Raw genomic sequence first — 27,589 nt, 5'->3', positions numbered from 1 at the left:
AATTCAATTTTATGATAAATACTTTAACTTTCAAAAGTATTTCTCTATCAAAGCCTTACAGCAGATCTTAAATTTCTTTTTTTTTGAAATGGAGTCTCAGTCTGTCACCCAGGCTGGAGTGCAGTGGCATGATCTTGGCTCACTACAACCTCTGCCTTCCAAGTTCAAGCAAGTCTCCTGCCTCAGCCTCCCAACTAGCTGGGACTACAGGCATATGCCACCACGCCTGGCTAATTTTTTTTTCTTTTTGTATTTTAGTAGAAACGGGGTTTCACTGTGTTGCCCAGGCTGGTCTTGAACTTCTGAGCTCAAGCAATCAACCTGCCTCGGCCTCCCAAAGTACTGGGATTACGGGTGTGAGCCACCATGCCGGGCCAGCAGATCTTAAATTTCTTAAGGGGCATAGTGCAGACACATAGGATGTTGACTTTATAAATGATCTGAACATTTAATTTTTTGTCAGGTTTCCATTATATATTCTTCCACTTTATCACTAACTTTGATTTTAGTTTAACTTTTTCAGGTATTTGAATAAGGTACAGGCAAGGATACTTGCACTCTTTGACCAAAAGTATCTTTCTCATATCCACCGTGGTTGAAGTTCAGACATAAATTCTTCTCAGACTCATTAATTTGCTGGTTTCTTTCTTCTGTGGGGATTTTATTATGTCAGAGATGCCTTCCTGACATTTCTTTTCTGTGAAAGTGAGTTCTTCTCTATCATCCCTCTACAAGGATTTTTTTTTTCCTTCCCATTAAAAAGAGGTGTTACCAATAGCAATATATGGACATTATTTGGATCCTGACTCAGATAAATAAACTATAAAAAATGTTACAGCCATCAGGAAAATGTCAATATTATTGAACATTACAGAATTTCTGTTAGTATTTTTTAGGTGTGATAACAGCATTATGGTTTTACCATGATCCAGCTATTGTCTCTCAGCTTCGTGTTTATCCTTTTGTCCTTTCTTTGCAGTGCTGGGCCTGGGGCTCTGCAAATCACATTTCCCCTTTGCCACAGGTGCTCTTTTAGAGTCCACCAATAGGGAGCATTGGAGGGAGACTAGAAGACTGGAAGAGGGACAAGGGATTACATCTTTCTGTTTGCGTCCTGCTCTTGCTTTTTTCTTGTTTTCTTTTTTTAGAAAAAAAAGTAAAATAATAATAATAATAATAGATGGGATCTCACTATGTTGCCCAGGCTGGTCTCAAACTCCTGGGCTCAAGCAATCCTCCCACCTCAGCTTTCCAAAGTGCTTGGATTATGTGTGAGCCACCACGTCTGGCCTGTTGTTGTTTTTATTTCCTGCTATGGTCAGCATCACCCTAGTAATGCTTCTTCAACACAGCAATACTTTATTTCAGCAAAAACAGTTAATTTCACTCTACAGGTTTCCAACATTCACAGTGTCAGCCTCTGCGCACCCTTGTCAGACACAACAGCACCAGCCAAGCAGAGCCATTCCTCAGAGGTTGAGTTTTCATTCTTCAGGGCTCTTCTAAGCTTTTAGGTTTCAATAATTTCATCCTCTTCTTTATGTACTCCCAGTGCCAAGATTGGTAGCTATTCCTTGCATTTGCTACCTCCGTGGTACCTTAGTGTTTTCTTTCTGCCTTTTCATTTCTTCAATACAAAGCCAGCAATTATTTATACTGAATTCCATCTATTATATCTGGTATGGTTTCCGTCTTCTGACTGGATCCTAACTGACACAGTGAGGTGTTTAAAAAAAGAATCCTTGTTTTTCAAAGATACTAAAATATTTACAGATGAAATGATATGACTCTAGAATTTTTTTCAAAACAATCAGAAGTAGAGGAAATGAATCGTGGTTAAATAAAACAAGATTAGCCATGTACTGATAATTGTTGAAGCTGGGTAATAGCTATATTGAGTTCACTGGACAATTGTCTGCTTTTGAATATGTTTGAAGGTTTCCGTAATATAAAGTTACGTTTAAAAAAATTAAGTTTCTATATAAACTTGCAGTACTTTTCAAAGAGGGAGTAATGCTTGACCTAAGGTTATTTTTAAATAAAGAAAATTCGGGCCAGGCGCAGTGGCTCACGCCTGTAAACCCAGCACTTTGGGAGGCCGAGGTGGGTAGATCATTTGAGGTCAGGAGTTCGAGACCAGCCTGGCCAACATGGTGAAACCCCACCTGTACTAAAAATACAAAATTAGCTGGGCATAGTGGTGGGCACCTGTAGTCCCAGCTACTTGGGAGGCTGAGACAGGAGAATCACTTGAACCCAGGAGGTGGAAGTTGCAGTGAGCCGAGATCATGCTACTACACTCCAGCCTGGGCAACAGAGTGAGACTCTGTCTCAAATAAATAAATAAGTATAAAGTAAATTCAAATAGTTATAAATGGGGGATTTCCTTTAATATGATCATTGATTTTATCTGTTACTTAATTGAAATTTTATCTTTTTAAAAAATTTGATATTGATGTTATCTATAGAGTATATTTCATACTGGATGCCACATCACAGAATTGTAGCATTTCAGAATTAGAAGTCACCTTAAAACTAAATCTAGCCTAGGGTTTTCCAAACCATGTTCTTCATAACAACAGTTTTCTATAGAGGTACCTGAAATACTTAGCTGAGGGAATAGACAGTCGAGTGGGTAATGCTCCAATTCTGATTTAGTCAGAACCACTCAACTCTTGCTTGTTTTATAAATTTTCATTTGGGGGAAAAGGGTTCTTATGCTCTTAAAATGTGAAATCACTGAAATATCATAGATGTTATATGATGCTTTCATCTGCCTTATGATATTCTCAGCAGTGGTCTTTCAGCCTCTTGTTGAACAGCTCCAATATAGAAAACCCACTACTGCCATCTTAACTCTATTAGAATGTTCTTCCTTATACTGAGCCAAAATTTGTCAAACTGAATGTTCTACCCTGTGCTATCTTCCATGTGATAGCACTTCAGATATTTGAAGTTACTCATGCCTGTCTGAATCTTGTCTAGGTCAAACTAACATTCAGCCATTTAGGTCAATGGTTCCCAAATTCAAGAATGGCATAAAAATTACTAGAGGTATTTGTTTAAATTCAGATTCCCAGGCTACATGGACAGAGATTCTATGTCAAATCCTGTAGCAAGTCCTGTTGCCTCCACCTCCAAAACATGTTCTAAATCATTCTATTTCTCTCCATCTCCATTCCAACCACCCTAGTCAGACCACCATCATTTTTCACTCAGTCTACTGCCAAAATGTTTACTGGTCTCCCTGCTTATATTTTAATCTATTACAAATACATTCTCCTCAGAACAGCTAGAGTCATCTGTTTAAAGCATAAATCAGATAATATCACTCCACTACATAAAGCCCTTCAAATGTCTTCCATCACTGACCGATAGGACCATTTGTGATCTGGCCTTTTCTACCTTTCTGACTTACTCCACTGTCACTTACTGTGCTGCAACTACCCTTCCTTCCTTAAACACACACAGTCGTTCGTGTCCTGTACTAACTCTTCCTTTGCTCAATAAATAAATAAAACAAGATTAGCCATGTATTGATAATTGTTGAAGCTGGGTGATAGCTATATTGAGTTCACTGGACCATTGTCTACTTTTGAATATGTTTGAAAGTTTCTGTAATATAAAATTACATTAAAAAAGAAAGTTTCTATAGAAACTTGCACCGCTTTTCAAAGTGGGCGTAACAATAGTTAAGTTCAAGGTTATTTTTATTTTATTTTATTTTTTGAGACGGAGTCTCACTCTGTCTTTTTCATGGTTCAGGTCTCAACTTAAACATCCACTCTTATGCAAAGCTATCTGTAACCACCAATCAAAAGTAGTCCCTCAGTGGTTCTACATATCAAAACAGTTTTTATTACTTTAATTATATCAATTATCATTATATAATACTTCATTGATGGAGAATTGTTTTGTTTTGCTTTCCTTCCTAGAATGTAACCTTATCTATTGTGTTCCATGCTAAACATCCAACATTATAATACTACTCAGCCCAAAAATCTGCATCCCAGGTTTGCTCCATGGATCACCCTTTATGAAAAAGACACTGTTCTAGGCCTTATAGAGCCATAATACTTAGAACTGGCCCAGGCATCTGAAGTGTTACTTTGGCTAATTCAAACCTATAGAGGGATGACATAAGCCAAGCATTACAGTGGAGTAACATAGGCAGGAGTCAGTGTAACATGAAACACATTTAATCAAAATTACTCTTTAAAACCTCTGGAAGGCACAAGAGAGGAGGCCATATTCCATCTCAGTTTTTCTCCAGTGAAGCAAATTCCTGTTTCTTTTCTTTTCTTTTTTTGAGATGAGGTCTTCTATTTTCTCCAGACTGGTCTAGACCTCTTGGATTCAAGCAGTCCTCCTGCCTCAGCCTCCCAAGTAGCTGGGACTATAGACATGTGCCACCTCGCTGTTTCTTAAATTGAGCCCTGGGAAAGTAGCTGGCTTGTATTTGGAGTGATGTTGTATTAAAAATGCACGCAATGCAGCAAGATGTACATGCTTTTCAGTACCACTGGGGTACGCAAGCCAATTGAAGGAACAGCACATTTAACCAATGGAAGGAACAGTCTATTGATGTCTCCAGTCACATGATCCCTTAGGGACATATGCTTATTGAGTGGGTTGTTGGGCAGAATTGTGTACATCATTTAAATCAGTTCTCTTTGTATTGTTTTCTTGCTGTCTTGAAAGAGAAAAAGAGAAAACTAATAGCTGAAAAGAGAAAACTAGTAGCTTAGAAGAGGATACCATTTCAGACCAACAGGATGGAAAGGAAGAAAATAGCAAGAAGAGAAAGGTAGAAGGAAAGGGGAAAGTGTGAGTGATACATATGCATAGGGAGGAAGGCACAATCTAAAAAAGCAAAAAATAAATTAGGGAATCCTTAAAATTGAGATTGCATTTATTCAAAATGATGGGGAAATCAAGAGAAGAAAGGACATATAATAATTTAAAAGGTGAAGTTGTTACTGACTAATTCATCACTTCCTTTTGGTTCCCTTTTAGCTTTGCATGCTGCTGCCCTTTCTGGCCATGTCAGCACCGTGAAGTTATTACTGGAAAATAACGCTCAAGTAGATGCTACTGACGTTATGAAACATACTCCACTTTTCCGAGCCTGTGAGATGGGACACAAAGATGTGATTCAGACACTCATTAAAGGTGGGTTAATAACAGTACTCCTAATAAGTTTCTCTTAACAGGTAGGAATTCTTGCATACTCTGTTTGAGATAAAGCTTTCCTTACCAGAAAGCTGTACAAGTACAAGGATGAAGGGATGATCACCCAACATGGCGTGAGGAACCTCAAGTTCCACTCCTAGCTCCACTTGTTGGGAGTTGCTTGATATAGGAAAAGTCACTTCACCTGCCTGATCCTCAATTTTATTTTATATAAAAGGGGAGTGATTCCTAGCCAGTCCAGTTTACAAGCTTATTGTGAAAATCTGAAGTAGACAATGTATGTGGAAGCATTTCCACAAGAATAAAGCATTTAAGGAACAGTTGTTATTATTTGACTTCTATTCATTTTAACAAATGCATTTAAGGAAGAATTGTGGTTTTTTTACTTCTATTCATGTTAATAAATGCTATTTCTATTATACATTTTCATTATATTTGTGCTTTTCCAGGTGGAGCAAGAGTAGATCTAGTTGACCAAGATGGACATTCTCTTCTACATTGGGCAGCACTGGGAGGAAATGCTGATGTTTGCCAAATATTAATAGAAAATAAGATCAATCCAAATGTTCAGGATTATGCAGGAAGAACCCCTTTGCAGTGTGCTGCATATGGAGGCTATATCAACTGCATGGCAGTTCTCATGGAAAATAATGCAGACCCTAACATTCAAGACAAAGAGGTAGAAATTCTATGTCTTTTCTATATTAAGTTTGCTCCAAAGAATTTAGAGTATTTCTTCTTTGTTGTAAACATAAGTAAAACAACAGTTTATAAGATGAAGAGATCACCCACAAATCCATTTGTTAATCAAGACTATTATTTGTCCATGTTCTCTTCCAGTCTTTTTCTATATATATAATTTAACATAGTTATAATATAGACTTGGAATAATTTTATGACTTTGATAAAAGATTACATGGTATACACATGTATGCATGTATAAAAATAAATATATTACATGATTTTATTTTTCTTTTTTTTTAATTATACTTTAAGTTCCAGGGTACATGTGCACAATTTGCAGGCTTGTTACATATGTATACATGTGCCATGTGGGTGTGCTGCACCCATCAACTCGTCATTTACATTAGGTGTGTATCTCCTAATGCTATCCCTCCCTGCTCCCCACATCCTGTGTCCAAGTGTTCTCATTGTTCAATTCCCACCTATGAGTGAGAACACATGGTGTTTGGTTTTCTGTCCTTGCAATAGTTTGCTGAGAATGATGGTTTCCAGCTTCATCCATGTCCCTACAAAGAACATGAACTCATCCTTTTTTATGGCTGCATAGTATTCCATGGTGTATACGTGCCACATTTTCTTGATCCAGTCTATCATTGATGTACATTTGGGTTGGTTCCAAGTCTTTGTTATTAGTGCATAGTGCCACAATAAACATACGTGTGCATGTGTCTTTATAGCAGCATGATTTACAATCCTTTGGGTATATACCCAGTAATGGGATGGCTGGGTCGTATGGTATTTCTACTTCTAGATCCTTGAGGAATCGCCACACTGTCTTCCACAATGGTTGAACTAGTTTACAGTCCCACCAACAGTGTAAAAGTGTTCCTATTTCTCCACATCCTCTCCAGCACCTGTTGTTTCCTGACTTTTTAATGATTGCCATTCTAACTGGCATGAGATGGTATCTCATTGTGGTTTTGATTTGCATTTCTCTGATGGCCAGTGATGATGAGCATTTTTTCATGTGTCTGTTGGCTGCATACATGTCTTCTTTTGAGAAGCGTCTGTTCATATCCTTTGCCCACTTTTTGATGGGGTTGTTTGATTTTTTTCTTGTAAATTTGTTTAAGTTCTTTGTAGATTCTGGATATTAGCCCTTTTGTCGGATGGGTAGATTGTAAAAATTTTCTCCCCCATTCTATAGGTTGCCTGTTCACTCTGATGGTAGTTTCTTTTGCTATGCAGAAGATCTTTAGTTTAATTAGATACCATTTGTCTATTTTGGCTTTTGTTGCCATTGCTTTTGGGTTTTAGTCATGAAGTCCTTGCCCATGCCTATGTCCTGAATGGAATTGCCTAGGTTTTCTTCTAGGGTTTTTATGGTTTTAGGTCTAACATTTAAGTCCCTAATCCGTCTTGAATTAATTTTTGTATAAGGTGTAAGGAAGGGATCCAGTTTCAGCTTTGTACATATGGCTAGCCAGTTTTCCCAGCACCATTTGTTAAATAGGGAATCCTTTCCCCATTTCTTGTTTTTGTCAGGTTTGTCAAATATCAGATGGTTGTAGATGTGTAGTATTTTTTCTGAGGGCTCTGTTTTGTTCCATTGGTCTATATCTCTGTTTTGGTACCAGTACCATGCTGTTTTGGTTACTGTAGCCTTGTAGTATAGTTTGAAGTCAGGTAGCATGATGCCTCCAACTTTGTTCTTTTGGCTTAGAATTGTCTTGGCATGTGGGCTCTTTTCTTGTTCCATATGAACTTTAAAGTAGTTTTTCCTATTCTGTGAAGAAAATCATTGGTAACTTGATGGGGATAGCATTGAATCTATAAATTACCTTGGAGAGTATGGCCATTTTTACGATATTGAGTCTTCCTATCCATGAGCATGGAAGGTTCTTTCATTTGTTTGTGTCCTCTTTTATTTCATTGAGCAGTGGTTTGTAGTTCTCCTTGAAGAGGTCCTTCACGTCCCTTGTAAGTTGGATTCCTAGGTATTTTATTCTATTTGGAGCAATTGTGAATGGGAGTTCATTCATGATTTGGCTCTCTGTTTGTCTATTATTGGTGTATAGGAATGCTTGTGATTTTTGCCCATGGATTTTGTATCCTGAGACTGCTGAAGTTGTTTATCAGCTCAAGGAGATTTGGGGCTGAGACGATGGGGTTTTCTAAATATGCAGTCATATCATCTGCAAACAGAGACAATTTGACTTCCTCTTTTCCTAATTGAATACTCTTTCTTTCTTTCTCCTGCCTGATTGCCCTGGCCAGAAGTATATTGAATAGGAGTGGTGAGAGAGGGCATCCCTGTCTTGTGCCAGTTTTCAAAAGGAATGCTTCCAGTTTTTGCCCATTCAGTATGATATTGGCTGTGGGATTGTCATAAATAGCTCTTATTATTTTGAGATACATTCCATCAATACCTAGTTTATTAAGAGGTTTTAGCATGAAGGGGTGTTGAATTTTATTGAAGGCCTTTTGTACATCTACTGAAATAATCATGTGATTTTTCTCATTGGTTCTGTTTATATGATGTATTACGTTTATCGATTTGCATATGTTGAAGCAGCCTTACATCCCAGGGATGAAGCCAAATTGATCGTGGTGGATAAGCTTTTTGATGTGCTGCTGGATTCAGTTTGCCAGTATTTTATTGAGGATTTTTGCATTGATGTTCATCAGTGATATTGGTCTAAAATTCTCTGTTTTTGTTGTGTCTCTGTCAGGCTTTGGAATCAGGATGATGATGGCCTCATAAAATGAGTTAGGGAGGATTCCCTCTTTTTCTGTTGATTGTAATAGTTTCAGAAGGATGGTACCAGCTCCTCCTTGTACCTCTGGTAGAATTCAGCTGTGAATCCATCAGGTCCTGGACTTTTTTTGGTTGGTAGGCTATTAATTATTGCCTCAATTTCAGAACCTGTTATTGGTCTATTCAGGGATTCAATTTCTTCCTGGTTTAGTCTTGGGAGGGTGTATGTGTCCAGGAATTTATCCATTTCTTCTAGATTTTCTAGTTTATTTGTGTAGAGGTGTTTATGGTATTCTCTGATGGTAGTTTGTATTTCTGTGGGATCGGTGGTAATATCCCCTATATGATTTTTTATTGTATCTATTTGATTCTTCTCTCTTTCCTTCTTTATTAGTCTTACTAGCGGTCTGTCAATTTTGTTGATCTTTTCAAAAAACCAGCTCCTGGATTCATTTATTTTTTGAAGGATTTTTTGTGTCTCTATCTCCTTCAGTACTGCTCTGATCTTAGTTATTTCTTGCCTTCTGCTAGCTTTTGAACATGTTTGCTCTTGCTTCTCCAGTTCTTTTAATTGTGATGTTAGGGTTTCAATTTTACATCTTTCCTGCTTTCTCTTGTGGGCATTTAGTGCTATAAATTTCCCTCTACACACTGCTTTAAACGTGTGCCAGAGACTCTGGTATGTTGTGTCTTTGTTCTCATTGGTTTCCAAGAACATCTTTATTTCTGCCTTCATTTCGTTATGTACCCAGTAGTCATTCAGGAGCAGGTTGTTCAGTTTCCATGTAGTTGAGCGGTTTTGAGTGAGTTTCTTAATCCTGAGTTCTAATTTGATTGCACTGCGGTCTGAGAGACAGTTTGATATAATTTCTGTTCTTTTAGATTTGCTGAGGAGTGTTTTACTTCCAACTATGTGGTCAATTTTGGAATAAGTGTGATGTGGTGCTGAGAAGAATGTATATTCTTTTGATTTGGGGTGGAGAGTTCTGTAGATGTCTATTAGGTCTGCTTGGTGCAGAGCTGAGTTCAATTCCTGGATTTCCTTGTTGACGTTCAGTCTTGTTGATCTAATATTGACAGTGGGGTGTTGAAGTCTCCCATTATTATTGTGTGGGAGTCTAAGTCTCTTTGTAGGTCTCTAAGGACTTGCTTCATGAATCTGGGTGCTCCTGTATTGGGTGCATATATATTTAAGATAGTTAGCTCTTCTTGTTGAATTGATCACTTTACCATTATGTAATGGCCTTGTCTCTTTTGGTCTATATTTGTTTAAAATCTCTTTTATCAGAGACTAGGATTGCAACCTCTGCTTTTTTGTTGTTGTTGTTTTCCATTTGCTTGGCAGATCTTCCTCCCTCCCTTAATTTTGAGCTTGTGTGTGTCTCTGCATGTGAGATGGGTCTCCTGAATACAGCACACTGATGAGTTTTGACTCTTTATCCAATTTGCCAGTCTGTGTCTTTTAATTGGAGCATTTAGTCCATTTACATTTAAGGTTAATATTGTTATGTGTGAACTTGATCCTGTCATTATGATGTTAGCTGGTTATTTTGCTCGTTAGTTGATGCAGTTTCTTCCTAGCATCGATGGACTTTACATTTTGGCATGTTTTTGCAATGGCTGGTACCCGTTGTTCCTTTCCATGTTTAGTGCTTCCTTCCGGATCTCTTGTAGGGCAGGCCTGGTGGTGACAAAATCTCTAAGCATTTGTTTGTCTGTAAAGGATTTTATTTCTCCTTCACTTATGAAACTTAGTTGGGCTGGATATGAAACTCTGGGTTGAAAATTCTTTTCTTTAAGAATGTTGAATATTGGCCCCCACTCTCTTCTGGCTTGTAGAGTTTCTGCTGAGAGATCTGCAGTTAGTCTGATGGGCTTCCCTTTGTGGGTAACCCGACCTTTCTCTCTGGCTGCCCTTAACATTTTTTCCTTCATTTCAACTTTGGTGAATCTGACTTATGTGTCTTGGAGTTGCTTTTCTCAAGGAGTATCTTTGTGGCGTTCTCTGTATTTCCTGAATTTGAATGTTGGCCTGCCTTGCTAGTTTGGGGAAGTTCCCCTGGATAATATCCTGAAGAGTGTTTTCCAACTTGGTTCCATTCTCCCCATCACTTTTAGGTACACCAATCAGATGTAGATTTGGTCTTTTCACATAGTCCCATATTTCTTGGAGGCTTTGTTGGTTTCTTTTTACTCTTTTTTCTCTAAACTTCTCTTCTCGCTTCATTTCATTCATTTGATCTTCAATCTCTGATACCCTTTCTTCCACTTGATCAAATCAGCTACTGAAGCTTGTGAATGCATCACGTAGTTCTCATGCCATGGTTTTCAACTCCTTCAGGTCATTTAAGGTCTTCTCTATGCTGTTTATTCTAGCTAGCCATTCGTCTAATCTTTTTTTTTTTTTTTTTTTTTTTTTTTTTTTTTTTTTTTTTTGAGGCAGAGTCTCACTCTGTCGCCGGGGCTGGAGTGCAGTGGCCGGATCTCAGCTCACTGCAAGCTCCGCCTCCCGGGTTTACGCCATTCTCCTGCCTCAGCCTCCCGAGTAGCTGGGACTACAGGCGCCCGCCACTTCGCCCGGCTAGTTTTTGTATTTTTAGTAGAGACGGGGTTTCACCGTGTTAGCCAGGATGGTCTCGATCTCCCGACCTCGTGATCCGCCCGTCTCGGCCTCCCAAAGTGCTGGGATTACAGGCTTGAGCCACCGCGCCCGGCCTCGTCTAATCTTTTTTCAAGGTTTTTAGCTTCTTTGCAATGGGTTCAAACATCCTCCTTTAGCTCAGAGAAGTTTGTTATTACCGATCATCTGAAGCCTACTTCTGTCAGCTCGTCAAAGTCATTCTCTGTCCAGCTTTGTTCCATTGCTAGCGAGGAGCTGCATTCCTTTGGAGGAGAAGAGGTGCTCTGATTTTTAGAATTTTCAGCTTTTCTGCTCTGGTTTTTCCTTCTCTTTGTGGTTTTATCTACCCTTGGTCTTTGATGATGGTGACATACAGATGGGGTTTTGGTGTGGATGTCCTTTCTGTTTGTTAATTTTCCTTCTAACAGTCAGGACCCTCAGCTGCAGAGCTGTTGGAGTTTGCTGGAGGTCCACTCCAGACCCTGTTTGCCTGGGTATCACCAGTGGAGGCTGCAGAACAGCAAATATTGCAGAACAGCAAATGTTGCTCCATGATCCTTCCTCTGAAAGCTTTGTCTCAGAGGGGCACCCAGCTGTATGAGGTGTCAGTTGGTCCCCACTGGGAGGTGTTTCCCAGGTAGGCTATCAGGGATCAGGGACCCACTTGAGGAGGCACTCTGTCCGTTCTCAGATCTCAAACTCCATGCTGGGAGAACCGCTACTCTCTTCAAAGCTGTCAGACAGGGATGTTCAAGTCTGCAGAAGTTTCTGCTGCCTTTTGTTCAGCTATGCCCTGCCACCAGAGGTGGAGTATACAGAGGCAGGCAGGCCTCCTTGAGCTGCGGTGGGCTCCACCTAGTTCAAGCTTCCTGGCTGCTGTGTTTATGTACTCAAGCCTCAGCAATGGTGGACGCCCCTCCCCTAGCCTCACTGTCACCTGCAGTTCGATCTCAGACTGCTGTGCTAGCAATGAGCAAGGCTCCGTGGGTGTGGGACCCTCCGAGCCAGGTGCAGGATATAATCTCCTGGTCAGCCATTTGCTAAGACCATTGGAAAAGTATTAGAGTAGAAGTGTCCCAATTTTCCAGGTACCGTCTGTTACATCTTCCCTTGGCTAGGAAAGGGAATTCCCCGACCCCTTATGCTTCCCAACCCCTTGTGCTTCCTGGGTGAAATGATGCCCCACCCTGCTTAGGCTCACACTCTGTGGCCTGTACCCACTGTCCAACGAGCCCCAGTGAGATGAACCCAGTACCTCAGTTGGAAATGCAGAAATCACCCATCTTCTGTGTCGCTAAGGTTGGGAGCCGCAGGCTGGAGCTGTTCCTATTTGGCCATCTTGTAACCAAGGCCTTTTTGTTTTTTCGGTGTTTTTTTTTTTTGGAGACAGAGTCTCCCTCTGTCTCTCAGGCTGGAGTGCAGTGGCGCGATCTCAACTCACTGCAACCTCCACCTCCCGGGTTCAAGCGATTCTCTTGTCTCAGCCTCCCAGGTAGCTGAGATTACAGGCATCCACCACCATGCCTGGCTAAGTTTTGTACTTTTAGTAGAGATTGGGTTTTGCCATGTTGGCTGGGCTAGTCTCGGACTCCTAACTTCAGGTAATCTGCCCGCCTCGGCCTCCCAAAGTGCTGGGATTACAGGCATGAGCCACCACACCTGACCCTATTACATGATTTTCTTTTCTTTTTTTTTTTTTTGTTGAGATGGAGTCTCACTTCATTGCCCAGGCTGGAGTACAGTGGCACAATCTCAGCTCACTGCAACTTCTGTCTCCTGGGTTCAAGTGATTCTCCTGCCTCAGCCTCCTGAGTAGCTGGGATTACAGGTGCACACCACCATGCCTGGCTAATTTTTGTATTTTTAGTAGAGATGGAGTTTCACCATGTTGGCCAGGCTGGTCTCAAACTCCTGACCTTGTGAGCTGCCTACCTCAGCCTCCCAAAGTGCTAGGATTACAGGTATGAGCCACCACATCTGGCCTATTACATGATTTTCTTTTCTTTTCTTTTCTTTTTTTTTTTTTTTGAGACAAGAGTCTCACTCTGTCACCCAGGCTGGAGTGCAGTGGCACAATCTCAGCTTACTGCAACCTCCACCTCCTGGGTTCAAGCAAATTTTCTGCCTCAGCCTACTGTGTAGCTGAGATTACAGACATGTGCCACCACACCTGGCTAATTTTTGTATTGTTTTTAGTAGAGGTGGGATTTCACCATGTTAGTCAGTCTGGTCTCAAACTGTTGACCTCGTGATCCACCCACCTCAGCCTCCTAAAGTGCTGGGATTACAGACGTGAGCCACCGCACCGGGCCTATTACATGATTTTCAAACCACATTTTGTTTACTTAAAATTGTCACCATTTTCTCATGTGATATATAATCTTTTTAACAATCATGAATGCTTAAAATTCCAAAGTTCTAAGAACTTTATGTTTAATAGTTTATTAAATCCTTATAATAATCTTATAAAGTAGTTACTATTATTCTCATTTTACAAATGAGGAAATTGAAGCTCATGTAGTTTAAGTAGTTAGCCTAAGATAACAACAGTCGGGGGAGCTCGGGGGGAGATTTAGTGTCCAAAGTATGCTCTTAACCCAAATATTAGGTTAAATAAGTAACTTCCTATTGCTGGTCACTTTTTCACTATTATGGGTAAAGTTTCAGTAATTATCTTTGTGCATTTAAGTTTTTTCCTTTGGGATCATTTCCTTAGAATAATTCCCCCTAAATGAGATTATCAAATCAAACCAACCAATCATGTATTAATATGATTAGGCTGCCAAATCATATATATACTGCCAAACTGATTTCTAAAAGATTCTGGTTAATCTATACGTTCCCCAGCTGTGTAGTCTTAACTTCTCTCAGTTTAGCCAGTAATTAACTTTTTTTGCTAATTAAATTATTTTAACTCTTTAAAAATATTTGCATGTTAATTATGTTGTCCAAGTCAGAAAATTAGCTATACCTATTAACTCAAGTCCCTATCAACTCATTGAACGAGTATTTATCAAGATTGTTACTGTATGTAAAAGTAACATAAAGAAAAGTATGTAAAATATGGTCCATGTCCTTATGATACTAGGAATGCACCTTTTATAATTTGTAGTACTTTTAATGTTTTACCAAGTTGCCAGTTTTTTACATAAGTAGCATATTAAGTATCTTTCCAGTTCTATTAGCTGCTATATGTATTGCTTTGGATTGTCTACATAAGCAATCATGCATGCTATCTGTGAATAATAACATTTTTATTTCTTCATTTCCAATCTTTATGCCTTTCATTTCTTTGATGTGCCATATTGAATTAGAGCCTTCAATATAATATTGAATAGAATTGGTGATAATTGGCATCCTTGATTCATTCTGGTTTCTCAGATGGCAAGCTTTCAACATTTTACCATTGAGTAAGACGTTGCTATGGGTTTCCTTATATTCCCACTTGCCAAGAGTTTTTTAAAATCATAGTTGGGTTTTTGTCAAATACTATTTATGCATTTATCAACAGGATTTTTTTTTCCTTTTTTCTGTTAATAGCGCAAATTACATTGATTGATTTTTTTTTTTTAGATGTTAAACAATCCTTGCATTTCTGGAGTAAGCCCTGCATATATTATGCACTTTTATATACTGATGGATTTTACCTGCTAATATTTTAAGATTTTTGCATCTATGTTTATGAGAGAGATTGGGCTATAATTTTCCTTTCTTGTATGATAGTTGCAAGGTTTTGATAGCAAGGTAAGGCTAACCTTGTCAAAAAAAAAAAAAAAAAAGTTAGAAAATAGTCCCTTATTTTTATTCCCTTGGAGAATAAAATTGGTATTACTTCTTCCTTAAATGTTTGGAAGAACTTCCTCTTGAAGTTATCTGGTGTTGGCATTTTCTTTGTGTAAAAGTTTTAAATAACCAATTCAATTCCATTAATTATTCAAATTTTCTAATTATTTTTCTTTCCGCTTTGGTAAGTTGTACTTTTTGAGGAATTTATTCATTTTATTCAAAATGTCAAATGTATTTGCATAAATTTTGTCACACACATATTCCCTTATCTTTTTTATGTCTGTAGGATCTGTAGCGAGTTCCTCTTGTTTATTTCATATATTGGTAATGTGTGCTTTCTCTTTTTTTTTTTTTTATTTTCTTCATTCCTTACCTGGAGCACTAAAAAAACAAACAAACAAAAAAACTTGATATTCATCTCTTCAAAGGACTTACTTCTTTGTGGATTTTATATATTTTGAGATTTTGGGGGTTTTTTTGTTGTTGTTATTGTTGTTGTTTGTTTGTTTCTTAAGACAGTATCTCACTCTGCCACACAGGCTGGAGTGCAGTGGCATGATCATGGCTCATTGTAGCCTCAACCTTCCCAGGCTCGGGTGATCCTCCCACCTCAGCCTTCTGAGTAGCTGGGACTATACAGGTGCACATCACCACACCTGGCTAAATTTTTTTTTCTTTTTTTTTTTTTTTTTTGAGATGCAGTCTCATTTTGTCACTCAGGCTGGAGTGCAGTGGCGTGATCTCGGCTCACTGCAAGCTCCTCCTCCCAGGTTCACACCATTCTCCTGCCTCAGCCCCCCGAGTAGCTGGGACTACAGGCACCCGCCACCACACCTGGCTAATTTTTTTGTATTTTTGGTAGATATGGGGTTTCACTGTGTTAGGATGGTCTCAATTTCCTGACCTCGTGATGTGCCCGCCTCGGCCTTCCAAAGTGCTGGGATTACAGACGTGAGCCACCGCGCCCACCCTGCCTGGCTAAATTTTTTTTATTTTTAGTAAGAAAGGGTTTCACCGTGTTGCCCACGACTGGTCTTGAACTCCTGAGCTCGAGCAATCTACCTGCCTCAGCCTCCCAAAGTGCTAGGGTTACAGGCATGAGCCACCGCACCTGGCCTGTATTTTGAGTTTGTTTACTATTTCATTGGTCTTGCTCCTGTCTTTTCTATTTTCTAACTTCTAATTTCTATTTTGGTTTATTCTCTGACACATAGATTATTTAGAATTGTACTGTTTAGGCCGGGCGCGGTGGCTCAAGCCTGTAATCCCAGCACTTTGGGAGGCCGAGACGGGCGGATCACGAGGTCAGGAGATCGAGACCATCCTGGTTAACACGGTGAAACCTCGTCTCTACTAGAAAATACAAAAAAGTAGCCGGGCGAGGTGGCAGGTGCCTGTGGTCCCAGCTACTCGGGAGGCTGAGGCAGGAGAATGGCGTGAACCCAGGAGGCGGAGCTTGCAGTGAGCCGAGATAGCGCCACTGCACTCCAGCCTGGGCGACAGAGCGAGACTCTGTCTCAAAAAAAAAAAAAAAAAAAAAAAGTGTACTGTTTAATTTTTAGTCAGTTAAGTGTTTTCTCATTTTTTAAATTGATTGTATTAGTTTTTTTTTTATTGCTGCTGTAACAAATTACCACAGGTTTAGTGGCTTAGAACAATACAGATTTATTATCTTACCATTCTAGATGTCAGAAATTCAAAATAGGCCTTACTGGGTTAAAAATCAAGGTGTCACCAGGGCTGCTTTTCTTTTGGTGGATCTAGGAGAGAATCCATTTTTTTACTTTTTAAGTTTCTCAAGGCTGCCCACATTCGTTGGCTGATGACCCCATTCCTCCATCTTCAAAGCCCCATTGGCTGGTTGAGCCTTTCTCTGTATCACTTATCTGTATAACTCTTACACTCACCCTCCTGACTCTCTCTTTCCCTTATAAGGACCCTTGTGATTACATTAGGCCCACCCAGATAATCCAGGATAATCTTCCTATCTCAAGATCAACTGATTAGCAATCTTAATTCCATCTACAACCTTAATTCTTCCTTCTCATGTAACATAACATATTCACAGGTACCAGGCACTAGAATATGGACATCTTTGTGATGGAGTACATTATTTTTTTGGAACTTTATGGCCCAGCATATGATCGATTTTGGTAAATGTTCTATGTACATGTGAAAAGAGCACTAACTCTGTCCTTGTTGGATGCAGTGTTATATATATATATATATATATATATATATATATATATATCAGGGCCCTTTTTTTAGGTCTGTTGTTTAGGTCTTATGTATCTTTACTGCTCTTTTGTCTGTTCTATCAGCTGTTTTAAAAGATTGGTTAAAAATCCCACTATGACTGTGGATTTGATTATCTTCCTTTTTAATTTTGTCCATTTTTCCCTTGTATATTTGGAAGCTTTGTTATTAGATGCATACAAATTTAGCATTGTGATATCTTCCTTTTTGACTCCTTTAATACTACGAAGTATCCCCTCTTTATGTCTACCAATGCTTCGTCTCTTCTTTATGTTTCATGACATTGAAATTTTTAAAGAATACAAGCCATTTATTTTACAGAATTTGACTCAATTTGTGTTAGTCTTACGTTCCCTCATAATTAGATTCAGGTTTCACATTTTTGGTTGGAATATTACATAAGTAATATGAATCCTTCTCAGGGTATTACCTCTGGAGATATATGATGCCCCTTAACATAGTGTTAATTGGCCAGGCGCATTGGCTCATGCCTGTAATCCCAGGACTTTGGGAGGCTGAGGTGGGCAGATCACCTGAGGTCGGGAGTTTGAGACCAGCCTGGTCAACATGACAAAACCCCATCTCTACTAAAAATACAAAAATTAGCTGGGCGTGGTGGCAGGCACCTGTAATCCCAGCTACTCGAGAGGCTGAGGCAGGAGAATCACTTGGACCTGGGAGGTGGAGGTTGCAGTGAGCTGAGATCTCACCATTGCGCTCTAGCCTGAGAGACAAGAGCAAAACTACATCTCAAAAAAAAAAAAAAAATAGCGTTAATTACAAGCGCTTGGATCAAATGTCATTTGCTTTCTCCACTGTATATTTAATATTTTCCCTTTTTGTAAATAAGCAATTTGGAAAAATGATTGCTTATATTAATTTTGAGTTAGCATAAATAACCACATGTCCAAGAATACTCCAGATGTACTTGGTTTTTGTTTATGTTTATAGGGAAGAACAGCTTTGCATTGGTCCTGCAACAATGGATACCTTGATGCCATTAAATTACTGCTAGACTTTGCTGCGTTCCCTAATCAGATGGAAAACAATGAAGAGAGGTAAGTTGTTGTTGACTTCTTTTTTTTTTTTTTTGAGATGGAGTCTCGCCCTGTCACTCAGCCTGGGATACAGTGGCACGATCTTGGCTCACTGCAACCTCCACCTCCTGGGTTCAAGCAATTCTCCTGCTTCAGCCTCCTGAGTAGCTGGGATTACAGACATGCACCATCACACCTAGCCAATTCTTTTGTATTTTTAGTAGAAATGGGGTTTCACCATGTTAGCCAGGCTGGTCTCGAACTCCTCACCTCATGATCCATCCACCTCAGCCTCCGAAAGTGCTGGGATTATAGGCGTGAGCCACCTCGCCCAGCCAAGTTGCTGACTTTTTTTTAAAAAAAGTGCTCTTTGTTTATCATACATCCTTTCTACCAGATTTTTTAAATCTCAAGATTAGATGTTGTTCAGAAATAATAACTATACTCATAAGAAAACATTACACTAAGAAATACTGAGCCAGAATAGAAGAGCAAAACTTCCATGTGACGTTGATTTAGAATCATGGGATTTTATAGCTCTTCAGAATTTTATCTATTGCCTAGGGCAAGCACACATTTTGCGGATGAGAAAATTTTAGTCCTGCTTCTGACTTCTGGCTAACATAAGGTCAGTGAAATCCTGATTGACTGGGCCCAGGAGTTCATTTAGGCCAGCAGAATGTGTTACATATTCCAGAGGTTTCTCTTGATGAAGAGGATATTATCAGTCAGTGGACAAAGAGATGCCACCATGTAGCATAAAAACATAAGGAGAAGTTAAGATGAAAGTTCAGGGTTTAATCTAAATGCAGATTGCATGAATAATATAAGGTGTGGAGACTTATGTTAGGGTTATTGCCCAAGAATCCAGGCCCAATAAAAAGGACCAAACAGGCCAGGCGCGGTGGCTCACGTCTATAATCCCAACACTTTGGGAAGCCGAGGCGAGCAGATCTCCTGAGGTCAGGAGTTCGAGACCACCCTAGTTAACATGGTGAAACCCCGTCTCTACTAAAAATACAAAAAAATTAGCCAGGCATGGTGGTACATGCCTGTAATCCCAGCTACTCGGGAGGCTGAAGCAGAAGAATTGCTTGAACCCAGGAGGTGGAGGTTGCAGTGAGCCGAGATCATGCCACTGCACTCCAGCTTTGGCAACAGAGTGAGACTCTGTCTCAAAAAAAAAAAAAAGGAGGAAACAGAATGTGAAGTCTAAAGAAGAGCGATTCTCGGTGGTCTTAGATCTAGGAAGATTCTTATAATTTGTAGGTAACAACCGAGTTTGTGATCACCCTTCCATACCTGAGGTCCTGTTACAGGAAAGGGGTCCTGATCCAGACCCCACCAGAGGGTTCTTGGTCTTGCACAAGAAAGAATTCAGGGCAAGTCTGCAGTGCAAAGTGAAAGCAAGTTTATTAAGAAAGTAAAGGAATAAAAGAATGTCTACTCCAGAGACAGAGCAGCCCTGGGGGCTGCTGGTTGCCCATTTTTTTATGGTTATTTTTTGATGATATGCTAAACAAGGAATGGATTATTCATGCCTCCCCTTTTCAGACCTTATAGGATAACTTCCCGACTTTGCCATGGCATTTGTAAAATGTCAGGGCGCTGGTGGGAGTGTAGCAGTGAGGACGACCAGAGGTCACTCTGGTCGCCATCTTGGTTTTGGTGAGTTTTGGCCGGCTCCTTTACTGCAATCTGTTTCATCAGCAAGGTCTTTATGACCTGTATTTTGTGCTGACCTCCTATCTCATCCTGTGACTTAGAATGCCTTAACCTTCTGGGAATGCAGCCCAACAGGTTTCAGCCTCATTTTACCAGATCCTCTTTAAGATGGAGTTCACACGCCTCTGACAGTCCCTCTGACCTAGGTCTTTGTGTTAGTTCCCGTGTTTCATGGAAGCTCTAACTAAAATGGCTCCTGCTATAATACCATTCTAATCTTCTTAGCCACCACCCATTCTTTCTTTCTATTAGTTGGTGGGAAACTTTGTTGAGAAGGGACTTCTCTAGGTCCATCTCAGAGGAAACATGTTCCTGTTTTCTAGAACCAACCCCTTTACCACTTCTTTCAGAAACTTCCCTCATTAGAGGGACAGCTGAAGATGTCTCCCTTTGAAACTCTAAAAAAAAAAAAAAGAAAGAAAGAAAGTTTAAGAATCCTCAGACTTAGTGATGACTTGTTTTGTTTCTATAAAAATTTATTCTGTGTAACAGCATTTACTGCCTGACTGCTATATTTTTAAGGAAACAATGAAATTTTTTTAACTCAATTTCCATTTATATGCTAAACCTTGAATATGAGACCTAAGTAACTGCATGAATTAAGGTGTTTACTCTCTCCCGGAATAAGCATATGTTAATTACAGACCAAAAGACCAAAGGAAAAATCCTCATAACTGTACTTGCCAAACTATAGATAAAAAGAGACAGTGGCAATAACCCAATCTCTGTTAATGTTTCATCAGCAATGTACCTTGATGTACAAATGTCAGAACTTGGCACTGCCTTTTACGTTAATGACATTCCAGTTTAGGCATTCTATTCATCCCATCAGGCCATTCCCTGCCACATGGCAGGTCCAATTGTATCTTGTCTGTTGTCTATATCCACATTGTTTCTTGGTTGGTTACCATCAGTGTAGGGCTAATTTTTACTTCTCATACATTGACACTAGTCAGTTGATGAACACTGTATAGACATAATTTTTGCCAGCTTCTGCTGACTTTCAGTCAATAACTATTAGGGGTGTGACACACTCACCCCAACACTGATGGGAATATTCACAGCACTTGAATTTTTCTAAATTGAATTTGGGATAAAGAAAGATTCAGTAGTAATAATCACAATGTGTTTTATGATCACACTTGTTTTAAATGCTAGGTATAGACTTCAATCTTAAAATGATGCTAGATATTTGGATTGTGTCTCTGAATAAAAAAATGAGAATACTAATTTGAATAAACCAATTACAAAAATACATTTTTTTAGAAAATTGGGTAAATTTGATTATGAAGTGGTCCTTAGATTTTACTAAGGAATTCCTGATAATTTTGTTAGTATAATAATGGCATTGTGACTATGCCCATATTATTTACTGATGAATACTTAAACACATAGAGATAAAGATGTTACAGGAAAGTGGTCCCAATCCCAACCCCAAGAGAGGGTTCTTGGATCTCTCGCAAGAAACAATTCAGGGCGAGTCCGCAGTGCAAAGCAAAAGCAAGTTTATTAAGAAAGTAAAGTGGTAAAAGTACAGCTACTCTGTAGACAGAGTAGGACATTCCCGAAAGTAAGAGGAGGAACAAGGCCACCCTAGGTATAATATTTGTTTATATACAAGATAAAAAAAAGGATTATGGGGAGATGTGCTATGCTACAAGGGTTTGTGATAAAGAATTCATTTTCTTAATTACTACATTTTGCAAGAATCAATATTATTATCTTTAAAGCAAAATTAGGAATGCCTTTGTTCTCCAGATATCAGGATATTAGGACTCTCTCAAGTCTGGGTCTGTTTAGTAAACATTATCAGTCTGTTCCCTTAACTGTAAACATCTAGGAATACCTTTCTGGGAATGCAACCCAGCAAGCCCCAGCCTCATTTTCCTAGCCCTCACTCAAGGTAGAGTCCTCTGGTTCCAACACCTCTGACAAAATGATAGAAGTTCCGAGATTAGCTGTAAAATACTCTAGCAAAGGCCAGGCACGGTGGCTCACGCCTATAATCCCAGCACTTTGGGAGGCCGAGACGGGCAGATCACAAGGTCAGGAGATCAAGACCATCTGGCTGACACGGTGACACCCCGTCTCTACTAAAAATACAAAAAATTAGCCAGGCATGGTGGTGGGTGCCTGTAGTCTCAGCTACTTGGGAGGCTGAGGCAGGAGAATGGCGTGAACCTGGGAGGCAGAGCTTGCAGTGAACCGAGACTGAGCCACTACACTCCAGCCTGGGTGACAGAATGAGACTGTCTCAAGAAAAAAAAAAATACTCTAGCAAAAATAAAAAGGAAGGGGCTAGATGAAGCAAATGTAGCAAAAAATTGTTAAATTTAGGCATTGAGTATGTAAAGGTTTATTGTGTTATTCTCTCTACATTTTTTATGCTTAAAATTTTTTGTAATAAAAATATAATTTTTTACAGTAAAAACACTTAAGATATAATTTTCAATCCAGAAGCAGCCTAAGAAGTCTAGTTCTTTTCTTCCTTTCCCCTTTTACAGATAAGGAAACAAAAGACCAGAGAAGTTAAGAGAATGCCCAGGGTCACACAGGTCCCCTGACTCCCAGATGAGCCTTCTTTAGGATATATTAAGCTACATGTTATTTCCTTTCGTAATATTTGTAGGTAAAGAAATAATTTGGGCCCTACATTTTATAAACTAAATTTTGTTAATCCTGCTTATATGTTATGTGGAGGATACTACCTATTAATAATTATAGAAAAAATGATCAAACTTACCAAATACATATGTTGTTTGCACATTGATTTAAGAAACAGTTTTATTCGATAGGAAACATACTAAGTAATTGATATACGTGTTGTGGAAGGATTACTGAAATGGGAGACATGTTATCTTAGTTCTAGTCTACATTCTATAGAAACAATTTACATAACCTTTGGTAAGTTGCTTAACCTCTCTGAATCTGTTCATCCATTTATAAAATGAAGGTATTGAACTAAATGACCTTTAGAATTCAGTTTAGCTCTACTACTGCAAGGTTTAATGACTCTATGGTAATTTTTTCTGTTAGAGAAAGCACAATCAAGGAAGGCATTTTAGAACTTGTAGCAAGAATTTTTTTAATTCTCCTGAATTTAAAAAATATTATCCACTTATAAATAATGTTTTAAAGTTTATATAGATGCCTCTCTACTTACAGCCTTCTGGTCCCTGAACAGTAAGTGGCAAATGAAGCTGTCCTAAAATGGAAGTTCCTTAATTTCAGTGTTTGGGGTCTCCTCCCAAACTCAATTTCCTTACTAAAGTGATCAAAATACTCCTAAAATGAAAAACCTCTTCCTTTTATGTCTTAACTGTGACTGTTAGGTAAGTTTTGAAGAGAAATCATTTTTTTTCTATAATTGGATGATTTTCTATGTGTAGTCATGCATCCATATAATCATCCTTTTTTCTGCCTCATAAATCATCTGATGTTTTCTCCCAAGACCTTTGATGGCCTTGGGCTGGTCAAAGTCATCCTGAGAGGAATCAGCATCAGTGGTGGTCATAGGATGGTCATAGATACTAGTTTGGGTCCTATGGAGATAATATTTTTGATAAGCTGCTGTGGTATTGCAAACCATACAGCAGTGAATGTCCTGTAATAATAATCAGAGCTGACATTTATTAACTGCTTCCTTTGGGCCAGGAACATTGCTATCCTCTTTATACTTATTTTTCCATTTTCTCCTCATGCCAGGTCTGCAGCATATTACATTGTTTATCAGATGAGGAAAACTGAGGCTTAGAAATGTAAAGTAAGTTGTTTAAAAAGTGATAGTCATCATTACAATTGTTGGATGGTAGAATTAGGGGAATTTTTTTACTTCAATTTTCTTTTTTTGCAGTGTTTGAGTTCATAAAATCTATATCATTTTGACAAAGTAATTTTTCTTTAAAAAAGGAAATCATATCTCCCAGATATGAACAGTGGTTAATTCTCAAGGTGGGAATATGGATGATAGCTATTTTCCTCTGTGTATTTACCCAATTTTTTATGTTTCCAAAATTTAAAAAGAAAATTTTTTAAAAAGAATGGGCTTGATGCAGTGGCTCACGCCTGTAATTCCAACACTTTGGTAGGCCAAGGCAGAAGAATTGCTTGAGCTCAGGAGTTCGAGACCAGCCTGGAGAACATGGCGAAATCCCATCTCTACAAAAAATACAAAAATTGGCCGGGTGCAGTGGCTCACGTCTGTAATCCCAGCACTTTGGGAGGCCGAGGTGGGCAGATCACCTGAGGTCAGGAGTTAGAGACCAGCCTGACCAATATGATGAAACCCCGTCTCTACTAAAAATACAAAAAAAATTAGCCAGGTGTGGTGGCATGCACCTGTAATCCCAGCTACTCGGGAAGCTGAGACAGGAGAATTGCTTGAACCTGGGAAGCAGAGGTTGCAGTGAGCTGAGATTGCACCATGGCACTCCAGCTTGGGCAACAAGAGCAAAACTCCATCTCAAAAAAACAAAAAACCAAAAATTAGCCAGACTTGGTGGTACATGCCCATAGTCCAAGCTACTTGGGGGGGTGAGGCAGGAGGACTACTTGAGCCCAGAAGGGGTCGAGTCTGCAGTAAGCTGTGTTCGCACCACTGCACTCCAGCCTGGGCAACAGAGTGAGACCCTGTCTCAAAAAAAAAAAAAAAAAGAAAAAAAAAAGAAAAAGAATGTGCCAAAAATAGCACATCTAGAAAGCTGCCATTTAAGATTTAAATATACAACAATATGACAATAATATTCATCCCTTATAGTCAAAACAGTGATGTATATACACTGTACAAAATGTAAAAGGATATTCACTGAAGACTCAATGTTCCTCCTACCCCTGCCTCTGAGACAGCTAGTTTTCCTACCCCAGAGGCATCACTGTTAGAAGTTTCTTGGAAAACTTCTGGAAATACATTTTCATAGATAAACATACAGGGATTTTTTTTAATATGCAAATAGAACATGCCATAATAACTCCTGTTTCTTGCCTTTTTCTTTGTCTTCATTTAACAAGACATCCTGGAGATTGTTACTTATTTATTCATATACAGCAGTAATGACTGCATATACAGATGTCTTCATTATATAGATGGCCTGTGCATTGTTTAAGCAGTCCTCTGTTGATAGACATTGAGGTTGTCTCTATTCTTTTGCTATGAGTAACTATACTTCCATGGGTAGCCTTGTACATAAAGCATTTCACATGAAAGCAGATCTGTAAGATAAATTCCTAAGAGTGAAATGGCTATGTCAAATGGCATATATGTGTGAATAATTTTGATAAATATTGCCAAATCATCCTCCCTAAAAGTTAAAGTAGTATATGAGAGAGCCTGACTCTATCCTTGCCAGTGCAGTGTCTTACTAAGTTTTCTGATTTTTGCAAATCTGATCATCATTGAAAGGTACTTTCTCATGTTAGTCTAATTCATATTTCTCTTAAATTAGTGAGGTTGAACGTATTTCTTATATGTTAAGAGCTATTAGTATTTACTCTTCTGAGAACTGTTATCTTTGTCTTTGGTGTTTTTTTTACCCTGTAAAATTTTGTTATTTTTATGTGGTTAGATTTGTCAATCTTCTCTATGGTTTCTGAAATTTTTCTTTTTTTTGGAGACAGCATCTCACTCTGTTGCCCAAGTTAGAGTGCAGTGGCGTGATCTCTGCTCACTACTGCCTCCACCTCCTGGGTTCAAGCAACTCTCCTGCCTTAGCCTTCTGAGTAGCTGGGACTACAGGTATGTGCTACCATGCCTGGCTAATTTTAGTAGAAATGGGGTTTCACCATGTTGGCTAGGCTGTCTCGAACTCCTACCCTCAAGTGATCACCCGCCTCGGCCTCCCAAAGTGCTGGGATTACAGGCATGAGCCACTGCACCCAGGCCTTTTGTATCTTTTTTTTAGAAAAGACTTCCAACATCATTTTGTTTTTAATCTTCCTGGTTTCTTCTGGTACTTTCATGGTTCCTTTTTAAAATATTTAGATATTTGCTGTATCCAGAATTTATTTTGGTATAAAATGTGGTATAAGAATCTCTTTTTTTCCCCAGATGGCTACCTGGTTGTCCCATCACTATTTATTTAGTAATTCATCTTTTCTGCAGAAATGTAAAGGGCCATTCTTACCATATACCGAATTTCTCCATTTGGAGCTCTGTTTTTTTACTTCATAAGCATTAACTATCAGTAATCATGGGCTCAAATTTACAAATCTCACAATTAATATTTTCACTACCTTTTTAGATAGGGGCAGGGAATTATTTGGCACATGGGAAAGAAGGGAAGTGATCATGTGTTTCCAATAGGCCCCTATTTGTTTGCCAGGGAGTAAAACTCAGGAACTGCCATGGTTAGCAGCACAAAGCACCTGACCCAAGTAGTCAACCTTGTTTTGTGCCCCTTGGAGTGAAAAAGAACAGCCCTGTTATGGAGAAGGTGGCTTTGCCTGGGGAATATTCCACATCTAAAATGAAGTTTCCTTCTGCTACATAATAATATTTTCAGTTTAATTGTGCCTTGAATTACATTCTAAAATTAAAAAAAAAAGAAATCTTCCTCCCACTTCAGATACACACCCCTTGATTATGCTTTGCTTGGTGAGCGCCATGAAGTGATCCAGTTCATGTTGGAGCACGGTGCCCTGTCCATCGCAGCCATTCAAGACATCGCCGCCTTCAAAATCCAAGCTGTCTACAAAGGGTACAAGGTCAGAAAAGCCTTCCGAGACAGGAAAAATCTCCTCATGAAGCATGAACAGTTGAGAAAAGATGCTGCTGCCAAGTAAGTGTGAGCTATGTAGATTGCACTCTCGCCACCCAGAATCAGGGTGGAAACGGGGGTGTGGGGAGGTGCTGGGGTGTCCAGGAGAGGGAAGCAGATGAGAATCTGAATTACTGTTGGTCCCTGCAACCGGTCACCTTCCGTCTTCTCAGCACTCCGTCTTCTGGGACCGAGGCTGCAGTGAAGGACAAAGGCCTAACCTCTGCTGGGTGGTGATTCCTCTAGATTAGTACCAATGTTTCAGTCCAGGGACAAAGCACTCCCACTCATGGAAGGGAGCTGGGGATGGGATTGCTTACTAGAATAAGCTGTAAAGAAATAACTGCCCTTCTTGCCCTTCCTCTCTTTCTTTCCAAAAGAAACATGCCAATATCTAGCCTACTTTCACTAGATCAATCTAAGTCTGGTTTTAACTTGATTAAAGCAACCAACTTGTATAAATAGCTTACTGTCCTTCACCCATTTCCTAAAACATCTGTACTAAATAATTTACTCAAGAAATATTGATTGAATGCTTACTGTACAGACAAAACGCTTGGCTAGTGCCTAGGGAGAAAATGGCAACTAAAAAAGCAAAATCCCCCCTGCCTCAAGGACTTCGCATTTTTTTTTGGACAATAATGCAAAATGACTGTGCCTATTACACATTCTGATTATTTCACATAAATGATTGATTTTAAAGCTGGGTGCGGTGGCTCACACCCGTAATCGCAGCACTTTGGGAGGCCAAGGCAGGCAGATCACTTGAGGTCAGGAG

The 27,589-nt window shown here is 39.3% G+C and overlaps 1 protein-coding gene across 11 annotated transcripts in view; it reads left to right on the top strand.

Moving 5' to 3' along the window:
* Window positions 1-27,589, top strand: part of INVS (inversin) — a 206,253-nt gene that overhangs the window by 143,283 nt on the left and 35,381 nt on the right. For all 11 annotated transcript variants that reach the window (XM_030919257.1, XM_010374135.2, XM_010374132.2 and 8 more), the window contains 4 exons: window positions 5,017-5,172; window positions 5,643-5,872; window positions 18,249-18,355; window positions 26,620-26,832. In XM_030919257.1, the coding sequence (XP_030775117.1) occupies window positions 5,017-5,172; window positions 5,643-5,872; window positions 18,249-18,355; window positions 26,620-26,832 (706 nt within the window). The remainder of the gene's footprint in view (window positions 1-5,016; window positions 5,173-5,642; window positions 5,873-18,248; window positions 18,356-26,619; window positions 26,833-27,589) is intronic.

Source organism: Rhinopithecus roxellana, chromosome 16 (assembly GCF_007565055.1).
Source record: "Rhinopithecus roxellana isolate Shanxi Qingling chromosome 16, ASM756505v1, whole genome shotgun sequence".
Lineage (NCBI taxonomy): Eukaryota > Metazoa > Chordata > Mammalia > Primates > Cercopithecidae > Rhinopithecus > Rhinopithecus roxellana.
This window is presented reverse-complemented; position numbering and strand designations above follow the sequence as displayed.